The 19,588-nt window shown below is 43.8% G+C and overlaps 1 protein-coding gene across 1 annotated transcript in view; it reads right to left on the bottom strand.

The window, feature by feature from the left end:
* Nucleotides 1-19,588, bottom strand: part of LOC124545162 (UDP-glycosyltransferase UGT5-like) — a 104,587-nt gene that overhangs the window by 3,012 nt on the left and 81,987 nt on the right. The window contains exon 6 of the mRNA XM_047123995.1: nt 18,938-19,157. Within this exon, the coding sequence (XP_046979951.1) occupies nt 18,938-19,157 (220 nt within the window). The remainder of the gene's footprint in view (nt 1-18,937; nt 19,158-19,588) is intronic.

The raw sequence follows: 19,588 nt of genomic DNA on the forward strand, positions 1-19,588 counted from the left end.
TGTGATGTCCTTAGGTTAGTTGGGTTTAAGTAGTTCTAAGTTCTAGGGGACTGATGACGTCAGATGTTAAGTCCCATAGTGCTCAGAGCCATTTGAACCATTTTTATGTACACCATTGTGGTATCTTTTTCAATTCACACGGTCCTCTTGGAAAATGCACACCACTTGGAGACATTGCTAAAAGGTATGCATGCCACATCTGTCGCAGCGAATTTCACTCAGGTTTTCCCTTTGGCCGTTAAATTTAAACATTACAGCTGGAATACCAGGGGAGAAAAAAATATAGTGCGTTGCATTGCGATCCTCCCTCATAGACACAGAATTTTACACACGAGAACACTTTGTAACTGAAGAATTTAAGATATCCGGCGTATAGCTTTATATATAACGCAACATTTAAATATGTAGAACTCGAATGCAATATTTAAAAACGCTACACAATAAACATCCTCAAATCTCTCAACAACAAATACAGCAGAAAACTGTGGAAACTGCCGAAGGTGATTTCTAATGCCTGTTCCTTCAGGTGATTTTTAAAATCGGTCCCTACAACGAAAACGAACCAGGAAACATCATGTATTCATAGCCACGCTAACTTCCAGCTAATACAGTCTCCTCAACGTCTTGGATCACAGCACTGTATGAAAGTGAATCATGCTTTGTGGGAAAACTGGAAAAGAAAAAACAAAAACATTTTAGATGTTGTGCAACAAAAGGGTCCTGAAAATTTGGTAGATCGGCATAAGAAATGAGGAAGTATTCTGCGGTGTTTACGAGGATTGGAAAATGTGAAAAACTGTATCTAGAAGAGAGACGGGATAGTGGGACATGTCTTAGGGCATCAAGGATTAATTTCCATCTTCACTGGCATGCCGCATCAAACCACTGATGACAAACAGACAGGATCCAAACGTGCCGAAAAAATAAGATATGCTGGTCTTCAGATTACCAGAATAGTTGTTCGAAGGCTGCTCAGTAAAGAACGATCGTATTTTTTTTAAATACCTTTATTCATTGTCCTTGTCAAAATAGTCTGCTTTAGGGTCGCCTGCGTGTCCTTATCAGTACTTTTGTACGTTTTTCTTGAATAATTCGAAAACAGCACCCTCCAGCGAAAACGTGTCGCAGTACAAAATTAAACTATATTAAATTTCCTACAAAAAAGGTCCTATTCATTTTTTTCTCTAGAACTAACGGTTCGTGCAAAGAGAGCGCGAAAAGTTGTAAAACTCGCTCGACGCACATGCGCTGTAGCGTACGTAGTTTTCGTAGGCCAATTTGAGGTAGCAGACGGTGGGCTTACTGGTAGTTTAGAGCTCAAACGTCAGGCGCGTAATGGGGCCCCTTAGGGATATGGCAGCAAGAGAGGGGAAGAAAACCAATGTGCACTCCGTGTGCATACCGGGGGTAGTCATTCCAGATGTGGAAAGGGTCCTTCCGGATGCCATGAAGGGTACAGGGTGCACCCATCTGCAGGTGGTCGCTTATGTCGGCACCAATGATGTGTGTCGCTATGGATCCGAGGAAATCCTCTCTGGCTTCCGGCGGCTATCTGATTTGGTGAAGACTGCCAGTCTCGCTAGCGGGATGAAAGCAGGGCTCACCATCTGCAGCATCGTCGACAGGACTGACTGCGGACCTTTGGTACAGAGCCGAGTGGAGGGTCTGAATCAGAGGCTGAGACGGTTCTGCGACTGTCTGGGCTGCAGATTCCTCGACTTGCGCCATAGGGTGGTGGGGTTTCGGGTTCCGCTGGATTGGTCAGGAGTCCACTACACGCAACAAGCGGCTACACGGGTAGCAGGGGTTGTGTGGCGTGGGCTGGGCGGTTTTTTAGGTTAGATGGCCTTGGGCAAGTACAGAAAGGGCAACAGCCTCAACGGGTGCGGGGCAAAGTCAGGACATGCGGGGACCAAGCAGCAAACGGTATTGTAGTTGTAAACTGTCGAAGCTGCGTTGGTAATGTACCGGAACTTCAAGCGCTGATAGAAAGCACCGAAGCTGAAATCGTTATAGGTACAGAAAGCTGGCTGAAGCCAGAGGTAAATTCTGCCGAAATTTTTACAAAGGTACAGACGGTGCTGGAGTGTTCGTCGCTGTTAGTAGTAGTTTATCCTGTAGTGAAGTAGAAGTGGATAGTTCCTGTGAATTATTATGGGTGGAGGTTACACTCAACAACCGAGCTAGGTTAATAATTGGCTCCTTTTACCGACCTTCCGACTCAGCAGCATTAGTGGCAGAACAACTGAGAGAAAATTTGGAATACATTTCACATAAATTTTCTCAGCATGTTATAGTCTTAGGTGGAGATTTCAATTTACCAGATATAGACTGGGACACTCAGATGTTTAGGACGGGTGGTAGGGACAGAGCATCGAGTGACATTATACTGAGTGCACTATCCGAAAATTACCTCGAGCAATTAAACAGAGAACCGACTCGTGGAGATAACATCTTGGACCTACTGATAACAAACAGACCCGAACTTTTCGACTCTGTAAGCGCAGAACAGGGAATCAGTGATCATAAGGCCGTTGCAGCATCCCTGAATATGGAAGTAAATAGGAATAAAAAAAAGGGAGGAAGGTTTATCTGTTTAGCAAGAGTAATAGAAGGCAGATTTCAGACTACCTAACAGATCAAAACGAAAATTTCTGTTCCGACACTGAAAATGTTGAGCGTTTATGGAAAAATTTCAAGGCAATCGTAAAATGCGTTTTAGACAGGTACGTGCCGAGTAAAACTGTGAGGGACGGGAAAAACCCACCGTGGTACATCAACAAAGTTAGGAAACTACTGCGAAAGCAAAGAGAGCTTCATTCAAAGTTTAAACGCAGCCAAAACCTCTCAGACAAACAGAAGCTAAACGATGTCAAAGTTAGCGTAAGGAGGGCTATGCGTGAAGCGTTCAGTGAATTCGAAAGTAAAATTCTATGTACCGACTTGACAGAAAATCCTAGGAAGTTCTGGTCTTACGTTAAATCAGTAAGTGGATCGAAACAGCATATTCAGACACTCCGGGATGATGAAGGCATTGAAACAGAGGATGACACGCGTAAAGCTGAAATACTAAACACCTTTTTCCAAAGCTGTTTCACAGAGGAAGACCGCACTGCAGTTCCTTCTCTAAATCCTCGCACAAACGAAAAAATGGCTGACATCGAAATACGTGTCCAAGGAATAGAAAAGCAACTGGAATCACTCAACAGAGGAAAGTCCACTGGACCTGACGGGATACCAATTCGATTCTACACAGAGTACGCGAAAGATCTTGCCCCCCTTCTAACAGCCGTGTATCGCAAGTCTCTAGAGGAACGGAAGGTTCCAAATGATTGGAAAAGAGCACAGGTAGTCCCAGTCTTCAAGAAGGGTCGTCGAGCTGATGCGCAAAACTGTAGACCTATATCTCTGACGTCGATCTGTTGCAGAATTTTAGAACATGTTTTTTGCTCGAGTATCATGTCGTTTTTGGAAACCCAGAATCTACTCTGTAGGAATCAACATGGATTCCGGAAACAGCGATCGTGTGAGACCCAACTCGCTTTATTTGTTCATGAGACCCAGAAAATATTAGATACAGGCTCCAAGGTAGATGCTATTTTTCTTGACTTCCGGAAGGCGTTCGATACAGTTCCGCACTGTCGCCTGATAAAGTAAGAGCCTCCGGAATATCAGACCAGCTGTGTGGCTGGATTGAAGAGTTTTTAGCAAACAGAACACAGCATGTTGTTATCAATGGAGAGACGTCTACAGACGTTAAAGTAACCTCTGGCGTGCCACAGGGGAGTGTTATGGGACCATTGCTTTTAACAATGTATATAAATGACCTAGTAGATAGTGTCGGAAGTTCCATGCGGCTTTTCGCGGATGATGCTGTAATATACAGAGAAGTTGCAGCATTAGGAAATTGTAGCGAAATGCAGGAAAATCTACAGCGGATAGGCACTTGGTGCAGGGAGTGGCAACTGACCCTTAACATAGACAAATGTAATGTATTGCGAATACATAGAAAGAAGGATCCTTTATTGTATGATTATATGATAGCAGAACAAACACTGGTAGCAGTTACTTCTGTAAAATATCTGGGAGTATGCGTGCGGAACGATTTGAAGTGGAATGATCATACAAAATTAATTGTTGGTTAGGCGGGTACCAGGTTGAGATTCATTGGGAGAGTCCTTAGAAAATGTAGTCCATCAACAAAGGAGGTGGCTTACAAAACACTCGTTCGACCTATACTTGAGTATTGCGCATCAGTGTGGGATCCGTACCAGATCGGGTTGACGGAGGAGATAGAGAAGATCCAAAGAAGAGCGGCGCGTTTCGTCACAGGGTTATTTGGTAACCGTGATAGCGTTACGGAGATGTTTAGCAAACTCAAGTGGCAGACTCTGCAAGAGAGGCGCTCTGCATCGCGGTGTAGCTTGCTGTCCAGGTTTCGAGAGCGTGCGTTTCTGGATGAGGTATCGAATATATTGCTTCCCCCTACTTATTCCTCCCGAGGAGATCACGAATGTAAAATCAGAGAGATTCGAGCGCGCACGGTGGCTTTCAGACGGTCGTTCTTCGCGCGAACCATACGCGACTGTAACAGAAAAGGGAGGTAATGACAGTGGCACGTAAAGTGCCCTCCGCCAGACAGCGTTGGGTGGCTTACGAAGTATAAATGTAGATGTAGATGTAGATGTAGATTGAGGTAGTAGGTTGAGACGAACAGTTTGATACGGGACACTTGCGGTGTATCAAGTCGGGAAACTTCTCTCTTCGCATAAACCATTAGTTCTAGAGACAAAAAAGGAATAGGACATTTTTTGTAGGAAATTTAATATAGTATAATTTTGTGCTGAGACACAGTTTCGCTGGAGGGTGCGGTTTTCGAGTTATTCGAGAAAACCGTAAAAAAGTGATATTAAATGTGTTCTATCTCGGAAACCATTCGGAGTAGGCCATACTTCCACATGAAGTCTTTTGTTCAGGATCACTATCACCCTTCAAAACCATGTACCTTCCCTCCAGACTCACCCTGTATATTACATCAGTTTCTCTGTAATTAGTATTAAGAGTGTGTGCTTCATTGTACTTAGCCTTTTTTGCTTTAACGGTTACGGATGCAAAGCGGCAGCTGTTAGTACTAGCACAGCAACTACGGTGAGTGCCTGATCCAGTGCTGCATGGAGACACCCAACTGCAGCCGACTGGACATCTTCCTGACTTTTTGGACCTGGTGTCATCTGACTATGCCGTAGCACAGTCTGGACCTGAGTCTCTCAGAATACTACTGCTCGCCAATACGTACAATTTAATTGCCAGTGTGTCAAAACATATAAATATAGGTCTAGCACCAGGCAATGACTTTGAAGTAATTTTAGATGGAGGAAATGCACAACATGTCTGGGCTAAAGCGTAGTTTTCATGGCATGAGTGGGGCTATCTTTGCAGCATGAGGAAGTATACAGATAAGAAAATAACAGACGAGTATGACCCTTCTCATATGGCTATAGATGTTCCTATGATTGGATGTAAGGTTTCAGTAGTTGATGCACAAGGTGAGGCAATGCTTGAATTAGCATCTTTGGATGTGCACATTTATCTAAAACATTCGAGTGTTCTGAATATATATGATCTCTATAGTGCACTAGCATTTGCAGTAGATAGACTAACGAACTGGCATCCATATATGAGAGACCGTACTATAATTTCATCATGCTTTTGCACAATAGTGTAATTACAGGCCAATTGGAGCAAAGCATCAGTACTTGTACTCCTCGAGTACCAAAAGTGTTGAGCCCAACAAGTGCATAGAGACTGGGCTTGCAAATGGTATTCCAATGTATGTGTTTGTGCCTATTGGACTTGATGAAATACAGGCTGAATAAGGTTTACAGGACAGGATTGTTTGCAAAATATTGGACTACAACTCTACGATTGTACATAAACCACTGTTGTTATTCGACCCCGCTCAGCTTTGCTATTTACCTGTGTGTCAGCGTCTAATTACACGACCAAGCTTCTGTCACCTACATAAGCATTATGCACATAGAAGCGGAATCTGTGTGGCGGAAGGACACGCCCTCCTCCCCCCCCCCCCACCCGCTCCCCACCCACCGGTTTTACAAACCAATAGGGAGCAAGCGGTCTTCGGCACGCTCCCGCATATGTACTCAGCTTTCCAGGTACAAAAGCACAGCAGCCATAGTCTGATAGCCAGCCAGTGTGGCCCAGCGGTTCTAGGCGCTTCAGTCTGGAACCGCGCGACTGGTACGGTCACAGGTTTGAATCCTACCTCTGGCATGGATGTGTGTGATGTCCTTAGGTTAGTTAGGTTTAAGTAGTTCTAAGTTCGAGGGGACTGATGACCTCAGATGTTAAGTCCCATAGTGCTCAGAGCCATAGTCTGATAGCAGCACCAGCACATGTGTTACTCTCAAAGTAGAACCATGTACGACGTGTTCGTTGATTTACAGGGATTTCGGACTACAGATTGTTGCAAAAGAAACAGCATTTCAGATGCTGGATGACGACGATCGCAGTAGTGTGATGGCATCCGGTGTTTCTACGTTTGGCCGCACAACCGTCTACCATGACGTGGACGTAGGTTCTACAAAATGGTGAATCACCACCAGCACAGTATGGACTCAGCTGTCATGCCATTGGAGATGATGTTGAGTTGTATAAGCTCAGTTATTACAGTCAAGTCACGTTTTTCCGTGTAGAACTTCGAGAAAGTGAAATGGGTTAAGCCGTTTTACCAGAATATGATATCTATAATAATGGGGGCTGAATCATATGTGGAATTTTTGGATCATTAGTGGCGCGATCATCGTTCACATGTTTCAGTATCTCGAACAGTGAACATTAAAGTCTCGCAGAATATTGAAATCAGTGAGTATCGTCACCTTTTTGCGTTGTAAACTGAACGTCTTCGCAATTCATAAAAGAAAGATGGACACATCTGATGCTCACAATGTTTTTTTTATGAGTTCTAGTATCGTCGAGGATAAATTCTATGGTGACGATGAAGAACTGCTTTATATTAACACTTTTTAGCGACGAGAACGGTATGCTAGTCGGGGCTACACTTGCCTTTCATTCCTGCTTTGCAGAGACTGTCTGGCGTATGAGTATGTTGCTGGGCAAGGCTGTGTGTAACTGAACCATTCTCTCGATGATATCCATATTTGCAAGGGTACATTCATACGGTCTCATTTAACGTACAATATTGGATTTGTTTGTCGGATGGCAATAGCCTTACCAATTTCGCAGGTACTTTCTCGACTATTTACGATACGTCATCTCACGACGATAAACAAGCATAATTTTTTAAATAAACAGGTGGATCAGAAATAATTAATAATAGGTTAATTACAATCTAAGTATCTTTTCTCGTAACTAAACCATACGTACGGCGCTTAGTGCTTGACGCACGTGCGAAAAGTTGTGCACTATATTTAACTTAAATTATCTCGTGTTGGAAAAACTCGGACAGAGTTCCGGTTTGGAGTAGTTGAAAATTTGATGTGTTCCTGAGATTACATTCCCTAATGCATCCACCTAACTTCAATAATAAAAAAGTCTCCCGCATGTTGCAAAGTCGGAAACGTCGACAGAAAAAAAATATATTTTTGCAAACTGTCCGTAAGTAATTTGCTGTCACAGGTAAAGCTAAAATAAAGACATAGTGCAGCTCTTCCTTATTTATAGCGCTAGTAATTGACGAGTTGAATGAAATGTTAGATTGCGCGAGAGACGTAGCACCTCCAAGTGTTCCTGCCGAACTGCAAAATAAGTAGTTTTTAACAGGCTATAAGCACAATTCACACAGCACGTCGTACTCGGCGAACTGCATACGTGTTTGTCTGCATAGAGCTTTAATAAAACACTACCTATAGCTGATATGGCATAGAAGCGGTATATTAAAGTTGCTTGGACAGTGATACGGTTCAGCGCATCTCCAAAATTGCCACATGACTGCTTACGTTATGGTAAGCGAATTCTAAGGTAACTTCCAACGTAAACAGTTTGCTTTCCTCGACGAAGCGTAAATTCACTTGGAGGTGACATACGTGGATGACCTCTAATTGAAGACCACTATAACGTAGCAAGTTATTGCGAGATGACATTCGTTGCAGTAAGGCAGGCAACCGTTTGGTACGGTGGCTGCAGGATGACTACATTCTTTATTTCGCTTTGCTGCATAGAGTAACACTGAGTCGGTAGAAAAATTAATACCATCTACATATCTAAATAATCCATATTAGTTTTATTCGAATTTGTTCAAATTTGGTACACAGCCTTTTGATCGTAATGGAATGATGCTGTCGAAATTTCAGACATTTATTTATTATAGTTCCGGAGATAATGAAAATTACCTAAAACTCCTAAAACTGACGCTAATGTTTTAAAACCCAGTTAGAAACAATAACACATTCACTTTCATTATCATTTGAAGCCATTAAAAAGTTATGAGAGCGTAAAATCAATTAATTAGTATTTTCTTTCCAAAACTTTATTTACTTTATATTACGTAATACAAAAATCGCTCAAGACTTATAATTTTGCTGTGTGAGTGCGTCAGAATGATCGAGAGAGTGTATGTGGTACTTAATATGTCATTTTATGTAAGACCTTGTACAAACGACCCGTGGGAAAGTTATGGTCAACCACGATTCAGATGACGTATGTCGCTGTGAGTTCGCTTTTGTATAAAAGCAGCAAGAAAGAAAGAGATGGAATAAGTTTATTTATCAATTTGGGGAATATGTTGAACTTCACTTCATTTGATTAAACAATATACTAGAAACTGAAGGTTTAATTATGGTTCTTACTATTAGATTATTGATTGGATAAGGCAAGTTTTGCCGCGAGAATGATCTGAAAGGAATATTCTGATTGGTCGTTTAGATCAACAGCCAATCAGAATTAAGCTGTTTCCGCTCGAATATAATAGAGTAGGCAGTGAATAGAATAGTTCGAGATAGTCGTTTGCTAACCGGCCTACGGATAGCACCATGTTAGATAGCTCGGTAAAAGTAGCCTGTAAGATGAAGAACTAGCGAGTTCATTTCGGTTAGAGCGTGTCGTGACTGAAGCAACTGGAGTTACAAACATTTTAATGAAAGTTTGGTGTTTCTGAAATAGTTGGAGATTTATCAGCGTGTGAACATTTTGGTCACAGTAAAAATTCCGCATGGCCTATTTCGTGCTCTGTACGGAATACTTTGGCGAATACTTCTTACTAAGAAGACCACTGGCACGACCGAACGTTTAACTAGCGAAGAGTGCTGGATCTATGACTGTTATATCGTGAAAATTAGTCGGGTCGGACTTGCAAAAATTCTGGCTGCTTTCCGAGTGAAACTGCACTACTCGCCATTAAAATTGCTACGACATGAAGAAATGCAGATGATAAGCGGGTATTCACTGGACAAATATATTATACTAGAACCGACATGTGATTACATTTTCACGCAATTTGGGTGTATAGATCCTCAGAAATCAGTACCCAGAACAACCACCTCTGGCCGTAATAACGGCCTTGATACGCCTGGGCATTGAGTCGAACAGAGCTTGGATGGCGTGTACAGGTACAGACCATGCAGCTTCAACACGATACCACAGTTCATCAAGAGTAGTGACTAGCGTATTGTGACGAGCCAGTTGCTCGGCCACCATCGACCAGACGTTTTCAGTTGGTTAGAGATCTGGGGAATGTGATGGCCAGGGCAGCAGTAGAACATTTGCTGTATCCAGAAAGGCCCGTACCGGACCTGCAACATGCGGTCGTGCATTATCCTGCTGAAATGTAGGGTTTCACAGGGATCGAATTAAGGGTTGAGCCACGGGCCGTAACACATCTGAAATGTAACGTCCACTGTTCAAAGTGCCGTCAATGCGAACAAGAGGTGACCGAGACGTGTAGTCAACGGCAGTCCATACCATCATCCCGGGTGATACGCCAGTATGGCGATGACGAATACACGCTTCCAATGTCCGTTCACCGCGATGTCGCCAAACACGCATGCGACCATCATAATGCTGTAAACAGAACCTGGATTCATCCGAAAAAATGACGTTTTGCCATTCATGCACCCAGGTTCGTCGTTGAGTACACCATCGCAGGCGCTCCTGTCTGTGATGCAGCGTCAGGGGTACCCGCAGCCATGGTCTCCGAGACCAGTCCATGCTGCTGCAAACGTCGTCGAACTGTTCGTGCAGATGGTTGTTGTCTTGCAAACGTCCCCATCAGTTGACTCAGGGATCGAGACGTAGCTGCACGATCCGTTACAGCCATTGGGATAAGATGCCTGTCATCTCGACTGCTAGTGATACGAGGCCGTTGGGATCCAGCACGGTGTTCCTTATTACCCTCCTGAACTAACCGAGTCCATATTCTGCTAATAGTCATTGGATCTCGACCAACACGAGCAGCAATGTCGCGATACGATAAACCGCACTCGCGATAGACTACAATCCGACCTTTATCAAAGTCGGAAACGTGATGGTACGCATTTCATCTCATTACATGAGGCATCACAGCAACGTTTCACCAGGCCACGCCGGTCAACTGCTGTTTGTGTATGAGAAATCGGTTGAAAACTTTCCTCATGTCAGCACGTTGTAGGTGTCGCCACCGGCGCCAACGTTGTGTGAATGCTCTGAAAAGCTAATCATTTACATATCACAGCATCATCTTCCTGTCGGTTAAATTTCGCGTCTGTAGCATGTCATCTTCATGGCGTAGTAATTTTAGTAGGCAGTAGTGTATGTTGTACAGACAGTGAACTAGGAATGACAGAGCATTACCATATTAAATAAGGGTTTGATAGCCATTTAATAGTTTTCCATATGAATAAAAAGCAGATTCAATCTAATTTTAAATGCTTTCGGCAAGTAGACTGCATCCTCCGAATGCCCGATTTTTGGAATATGAACATCCAGGAACTGACTTTCAACCCCAGTTACGCGGCCTCTGTTCAAAATGGTTCAAATGGCTCTGAGCACTATGGGACTTAACATCTGTGGTCATCAGTCCCCTAGAACTTAGAACATCTTAAACCTAACTAACCTAAGGACATCACACACATCCATGCCCGAGGCAGGATTCGAACCTGCGACCGTAGCGGTCTCGCGGTTCGCGGCCTCTGTGTGGTAGGTATTAGGTAGTGGTTTCATCAACGCTGCTTTACACTGCCTAGCACGTATCTGCTACTATAAAGTGAAAGGACATCGGAAGGAATATCGAGGTAGGTGGACTTCCGATAAGTGAGAGAAAGAGGGAGAGAGTAGACGAAGACGACCGACGCCGCCCCGCCGCACCACGCACTACGTAGTATACTTATATGTAAATCGCAAGCATAGGGGTGAACGACATTATCGATAGGCACCAGAACGTATAAGCGTTTTAAACGCTAGTAACTGGCGTTTTAGAGCGTGCTTCAATATGGTGTCGGGTAACAAACACCTTACGGAACTGCTGCTGTCTTGTGTTTGACAACTCTCTGTGATTTGTCTACTCGTGCACAGGGTAAACCATCCCGTCAAACAATATTATTATTAATCAAAATATCCACGGGTATGCTGCCGGTCTATAGTGTCCAACGGGCACAATATTTCGGCGATCAAACATGTCGCCATCATCAGGTGAACTGATGGACTGAGCTCCTGTGAACGTGCCGGCACGGAGATCCGTACGCTATGGCTGCTCAGAGGGAACTCATAGCGTACGGATCTCCGTGCCGGCACGTTCACAGGAGCTCAGTCCATCAGTTCACCTGATGATGGCGACATGTTTGATCGCCGAAATATTGTGCCCATTGGACACTATAGACCGGCAGCATACCCGTGGATATTTTGATTATCAAATACGCCGGGAGAAACTCAAGAATCACATAATATTATTATGCCCTGCCCATATACAGCTTTCATAAACCACGCTGACTCCCATAGCAGCACTATATTCAACAGGTGAAACGCGTCAGATATCTGACTCGTACCCACAGCTGGTGCTGCCTTTCACATGTAAATATTTTCGTTTTTCGCCGTCTCGACATGTCGTAACAAGCTGGGGGTTGGGCGGCTCACATTCACCGGCTTGGCATAATTTTAGACGAGCAGAAAATTGCCTCGATTTACCACAAATTCAGCTTGTCTGCTTTTAATACTTAAGTGAGGAACTGAAGCTGACTTTGGTGCCGTGTAGGGGCACACAACGGTACCTAATTCAATTACTACAATAACAACAGAAGCTACGATTTCTGTGTTTGCTGGCAAAGGTATCGAAAAATTTATGGCTTCCTGATATGTAAATGAGTCAATGCGCATTATTTTAGTCTTATCTGTATTTAGAAAGATTTGTGTATCATCGCACCAGGAGGAAATTTCTCCATTTTTTTACCGTCCTCCAACGACGATCCGTCCTACAAGCACAATTTGACAATTATCTCACTGTCGAGTAATAACGAAAATACGAGCATAAGAACTATTTTTTTTCGTGATGTACGTAGACCCAATGACCGTTAAACTATTAGTGCTGCAGTTACGTGTCCTTGGGTGGGGGAGGACGGGGAGGCACAGGATGTTACTTTCAATTTTTCTGTAAATTACATAAAAAATCGTAGTACGCGTCCGCGGCCATTATCTCTAGTGTCCGTTTTCGTCGCAGCCTTCATCGGGACAAATGAGAAGTATTTAATAGTTGTGAAGAGCAAAACGAAGACATGGCACATTTACAATCTCGATATCTGCGTGAGACTGTCCGTATTCTTGCAAGACTGCCATATAGATGTTTACGAAAGGTATTTTACATTGGTTTTAATACTCTACAGGAACAGTTGTTAATAATTTTTATTGGTTATGCGACACGAAGCAGCTATGTCAAGGCAATTACAGTCCCGAAAATAGCTGCTCGTTCTGGCCATCTATTATCACCCTAGCATTTCAGAGCCACTGTACGGTGCGTGCGTGCTTTCTCTGTGTATGTCGGCATGAAACGGGAGACTGTTTAGGTTTGCAGCGCTGGTCGACCAACCTCGGGCATCACTTCTGATTTACTCGCTGATTTTCCGTCGGTTACTGAGAGAAAATTACGGATCCAGTCGCACAACTGAAACGATACCCCACAGGCACACAATTTGTGGAACGGAGTCAAAAGTCTTCTGAAAATCTAGAAATACAGAGTCAGTTTGAGATACCTTGCCGATATTACTCATTACTTTGCCCGAACAAATAGTTAGTTGTATTTCACAAAAACAACGTTTTCTCATTCCGTGCTGACTGTGTATCAATAAACCGTAACGTGCGAGCTAATTCACAAAGATAATTTGTAATAACAAATACCCGAGCTCTGTCAAGTTGTGTATTTTACGCTGATACGGAGGCGTCATATTTATCGAGTACTTTAAATCAATTTCTCGTTATAACAAATACTCGAGCCCTGAACAAATTGCTCGAAAGAAGTTGGGAACCCCGCCATTGACGATGACGTCGACAGGAGGCCGCCGTGGGGCGTAGCGGTGGCAGGAGAGGTGGACACACTGTGTTTGTGTTCGTGCAATGACGAGAAAGTGCTGCTGAGAAGTGTAACACGAGTGTGGTGTATGATACAAAGCGTTCCTCGCGCGCACGCGGCACGCGAGGTTTGGGGTTGGTGGGATGGTGCTTCATGCTGACAACACACACACACGCACACACACACACACACACACACACGCACACACACACACATGCAAATTTACGCTACATTGGACATGAATTAGAGTAGAGCTCATGGGTACAGGGGTGCTGGTTTCAGCGAAATATGACATAAATGTTAAAAGGAATCTACTGGATCACACTTGTATATGGCACCAGACTATGATAAGAGTATTAATCATCATCATCATCATCATTTAAGACTGATTATGCCTTTCAGCGTTCAGTCTGGAGCATAGCCCCCCTTATACAGTTCCTCCATGATCCCCTATTCAGTGCTAACATTGGTGCCTCTTCTGATGTTAAACCTATTACTTCAAAATCATTCTTAACCGAATCCAGGTACCTTCTCCTCGGTCTGCCCCGACTCCTCCTACCCTCTACTGCTGAATCCATGAGTCTCTTGGGTAACCTTGCTTCTCCCATGCGTGTAACATGACCCCACCATCTAAGCCTGTTCGCCCTGACTGCTACATCTATAGAGTTCATTCCCAGTTTTTCTTTGATTTCCTCATTGTGGACACACTCCTGCCATTGTTCCCATCTACTAGTACCTGCAATCATCCTAGCTACTTTCATATCCGTAACCTCAACCTTGTTGATAAGGTAACCTGAATCCACCCAGCTTTCGCTCCCATACAACGAAGTTGGTCGAAAGATTGAACGGTGCACAGATAACTTAGTCTTGGTACTGACTTCCTTCTTGCAGAAGAGAATCGATCGTAGCTGAGCGCTCACTGCATTAGCTTTGCTACACCTCGCTTCCAGTTCTTTCACTATGTTGCCATCCTGTGAGAATATGCATCCTAAGTACTTGAAACCGTCCACCTGTTCTAACTTTGTTCCTCCTATTTGGCACTCAATCCGTTTATATTTCTTTCCCACTGACATTACTTTCGTTTTGGAGACGCTAATCGTCATACCATAGTCCTTACATTTCTGATCTAGCTCTGAAATATTACTTTGCAACTTTCAATCGAAACTGCCATCACAACTAAGTCATCCGCATATGCAAGACTGCTTATTTTGTGTTCACATATCTTAATCTCACCCAGCCAGTCTATTGTTTTCAACATATGATCCATAAATAATATGAACAACAGTGGAGACAGGTTGCAGCCTTGTCTTACCCCTGAAACTACTCTGAACCATGAACTCAATTTACCGTCAACTCTAACTGCTGCCTGACTATCCATGTAAAGACCTTTAATTGCTTGCAAAAGTTTGCCTCCTATTCCATAATCTTGTAGAACAGACAATAACTTCCTCCTAGGAACCCGGTCATATGCCGTTCCTAGATCTATAAAGCATAGATACAATTCCCTGTTCCACTCATAACACTTCTCCATTATTTGCCGTAAGCTAAAGATCTGGTCCTGACAACCTATAAGAGGCCTAAACCCACACTGATTTTCATCCAATTGGTCCTCAACTAATACTCGCACTTTCCTTTCAACAATACCTGCGAAGATTTTACCCACAACGCTGATTAAAGAGATACCTCCGTAGTTGTTACAATCTTTTCTGTTTCCATGTTTAAAAGACCTGATATTCCACTGTAAATTAAAATGAAACTAGTATGCTATAAACGATGTATGTCTCTGGTAGGCTCGATAACGCGGATCGCTGACTGTGCACGACCGCAGAGCCAAAGATACTGTTTTTGGTTGAAATTGTTACAGTGTTGCAGTAAGAGAGCTCTCGGCGCACGGTTGTAACTAGCTGTCTGTGAGGGAAAGACGATGTAGTAGGCAGTTTTTCGGCGTGGTGTGTGAAGCCACCAAGTGTTAGATTAATTTAAGTATGCCAATATTGTTGACCATGGAAGCAGAAGTCTTCATGCAAGCAAGGTAAAGATGTTCAACAATTATGATTTTGTTTTGCCAGCGCGTTAGTATAGATCAGTTGGCTGATAATTTGTAATTGTTGAGTAACCACAGAATGTACGTGGACGGTTTTGATAGAATGGCTAGTTAGATATTTCATTTTTGTTATGCTTTTAAGATTTATTAACAGAGCTATATGTAATTTGATGATTTGCATTTGGTTTAATGAGGTTAGATAATATATGCTGTTTAAATATCATTGTTTGTGAATCAGTTGTGAGTAATGTAACTTCAATTGTCAGATGTTCCTTTCGAAAAGCTAAACTTAATTTACAATACAATTTTGCTAAGAAAAATACAGTGTTAGTAATTCATCATAAACTGTACCACCTTCCTGTCCAGGTCATATATTTTTCCAGGAAGTTGGATTTCTCATACATGTGTTCATTTATCAGCCAAAAGAATTACAGGTGCATTGCAAAATATTACTGTCAGCATTGCACACTGCTGAGCCTGTAGCTAGCATATTTTTGTTTTTCATGAGAGACCAGAATATATCGCGTTACTCCGTTGCTGCTCTAGAGGTTAGACAATTCAATTTATTTGTTATGTGCACAGGGACCAAAGTTATCAGTTTGAACAGGGTCAGAGGATTCAGTGCCTAGGGAGCTGACTGTATTTTGTATTGACTGTACTTCTTTATCGATATTGGGAGTTGCATAGCCCAATCGATTTGTGTAATACTTAGCCAACCGTAACACCACTTGCAGTTGCAACACGTTACACGATAATTCGAGTTTTGCATCCATTCTACAGTTCAGACTTCATTTAACGTAATCGCAAAGTTCTCTTATTATTAATTAAAAGAACGTTCTACAGCTACACCTACATCTACATGGATACTCTGCAAATCACATTTAAGTGCCTGGCTGAGGGTTCATCGAACCACCTTCACAACTCTCTATTATTCCAATCTCTTATAGCGCGTAGGAAAAATGAACAACTATATCTTTCCGTACGAGCTCTGATTTTCATTATTTTATCTTGGTAATCGTTCCTCCCTGTGTAAGTCGGTGTCAAAAAAATATTTTCGTATTCGGAGGAGAAAGTTGGTGATTGGAATTTCGTGAGAAGATTCCGTCGCAACGAAAAACGCCTTTCGTTTAATGATGTCCATCCCAAATCCTGTATCATTTCTGTGACAGTCTCCCCCATATTTCGCGATAATACAAAACGTGCTGCCTTTCTTTGAACTTTTTCGATGTACTCCGTCAGTCCTATCTAGTAAAGATCCCACACCACGCAACAGTATTCTAAAAGTGGACGGACAAGCGTAGTGTAGGCAGTCTCCTTAGTAGGTCTGTTACATTTTCTAAGTGTCCTGCCAATGACATGCAGTCTTTGATTAGCCTTCCCCACAACATTTTCTGTGTGTTCCTTCCAATTTAAAATGTTCGTAATTGTTATACCTAGGTATTTAGTTGAATTTACGGCTTTTAGATTAGACTGATTTATCGTGTAACCGAACTTCAACGCGTTCCTTTTAGTACTCATATGGATGACCTCACACTTTTCGTTATTTAGGGTCAACTGTCAACTGCCACTTTTCGCACCATTCCGATATTTCTCCTAAATTGTTTTACAGTTTGTTTTACAATGTTAACTCCAGTCGAGTCTCGCGTTCACGCATACAGTGCAGTGGGAATGGCGCACAAGGCGAAGGGGGAGGAGGGGGTGTGTGCTTCAGGCTGATTTTGCAGAGGTGCAGGGGGGGGGGGGAGGTCCTTCACTCCTTGACCTTGCTAAATGGCAGGATGTCAATATTTCTGGTATGACCTTGCAGGTAAGGAAATGCCGATAGTGATACCAGCAGCAAATGACATGTGTAATTGTTTCAGCTGTAATATGACAACATTGATCAAAAAAAAGTGCTGGCAGATAATGAATCAGCATTTTTGGCCTGGACATACACCGCCACACCACTCTGATACACTATGTTATCAAAAGTATCCGGACATCCCCAAAAACATACGTTTTCCATATTAGGTGCATTGTACTGCCACTCACTGCCAGGTACTCCATATCAGCGACTGCAGTAGTTATTAGACATCGTGAGAGAGCAGAATGGGGCGCACTGTGCAACTCACGGACTTCAAACGTGGTCAGGTGATTGGGTGTCGCTGGTGTCATACGTCTGTTCGCAAGACTTCCACTCTCCTAAACATACCCAAGTCCAATGTTTCCGATGTGATAGTGAAGGGGAAACGTCAAGGGACACGTACAGCGCAAAAGCGTGCAGGCTGACCTCGTCTACTGACTGGCAGAGACCGCCGACAGTTGAAGAGGATCGTAATGTGTAATAGAGAGACATCTATTCAGACCATCACACAGGAATCCCAAACTGCATCAGGATCCACTGCAGGAGGTGAGTAAACTTGGATTTCATGGTCGAGTGGCTGCTCATAAGCCACACATCACGCTGGTAAACGCCAAATGACGCCTTGCGTGGCTTAAAGAGTGTAAACATTGGATGATTGAAGAGTGGGAAAACGTTGTGTGGAGTGACGAATCATGGTACACAATGTGGTGATCCGGTGGCAGAGTGTGGGTACAGCGAATGCCCGGTATACGTCATCTGCCAACGCGTGTAGCGCCTACAGTAAAATTCTGAGGCGGTCGTGTTACGGTGTGGTCGTGTTTTTCATGGAGGGGGCTTTCACCCCTTGTTGTTTTGTGTGAAACTATCACAGCACAGGCCTACATTGATGTTTTAAGCACCTTTTTGCTTCCCACTGTTTAAGAGCAATTTAGGGACGGCGATTGCATCTTTCAACACGATCAAGCACCTGTTCATAATGCACGGCCTGTGGCGGAGTGGTTACACGACAGTAACATCCCTGTAATGGCCTGGCCTGCACAGGGTCCTCACCTGAATCCTATAGAACGCCTTTGGGATGTTTTGGAACGCCAACTTCGTGCCGGGCCTCACCGACCGACATCGATACCTATCCTCAGTGCTGCACTCGGTGAAGAATGGGCTGCCATTTCCCAAGAAACCATCCAACACCTGATTGAACGTATGCCTGCGAGAGTGGAAGCTGTCATCAAGGCTAAGGGTGGACCAACAACATACTGAATTCCAGCACTACCGATGGAGGGCGCCACGAACTTGTAACTCATTTTAAGCCAGGTGTCCGGATACCTTTGATCACATAATGTATGTCTCAAATTGCGCACCTCTGACAGGCGGGAACCATTGTCAACAATGAAACTAATGCTACGTTTCTGTTACACATTAAGCTAACAGAATATCTTAAAATTAGATTGTAGCGCGAGAATGTCTGTTCTATACTGAACAGCACTTGTATAAAGACACCAACGAGTCCTGCCGTTAGTGAGAATGCGTGTTGTGTCCAGCTTACCTAGGGCTGTTAAGCACTTCTGTAAGTGCCCAGGTGAGTGAATCCGCTGTGATGTTACTGAAGTCAAGCCTGACGGCGTAGCCGAGGCGCTCGGCTTGCCTGGCGTTGAAGTGCTGGTCTCCAAAGAACGGCACCACCACCAGCGGTACCCCGTGGTGCACGGCCTCTGTCATGCTCAACAAGCCGCCGTGCGTGATGAACAGCCGCACGTTATCGTGAGCTGGAACACCGACATCACAAAGGTAACTGCACCAACGCGTTAAAATTTATAATTACAATTGTTGGAAGAGAATTCGGGATTGCAGCCAGTCGTCGTAAACTTCACTCCATGGTAGTTCGAGTGGACACCTGCCAATCATCTTCAGGTGATCCATCGGAGAATCACGAAGACGTCCTCCACTCCGCCTTATATAGCGCGCTGATGCGTCAGAGTCAAAGTGACAAACGGACCACACCATCCGGCGGCAGCGTCATCGCTAGTGGAACTGCCAGCATCAGCTGGTTGATTTTGGGCGGGGCGTGGTGGGGAAGTGGGGAGGGGGAGGGAGCGGATCAAACAGCGAGGTTATCTGCCCCCTCGGATTAGGGAATGAAGGAAGTCGGCCGTGCCCTTTCAAAGGACCAACCCGGAATTTGCCCGGAGCGATTTAG

This window comes from Schistocerca americana, chromosome 8, assembly GCF_021461395.2.
Source record: "Schistocerca americana isolate TAMUIC-IGC-003095 chromosome 8, iqSchAmer2.1, whole genome shotgun sequence".
NCBI classification, from domain to species: Eukaryota; Metazoa; Arthropoda; class Insecta; order Orthoptera; family Acrididae; genus Schistocerca; species Schistocerca americana.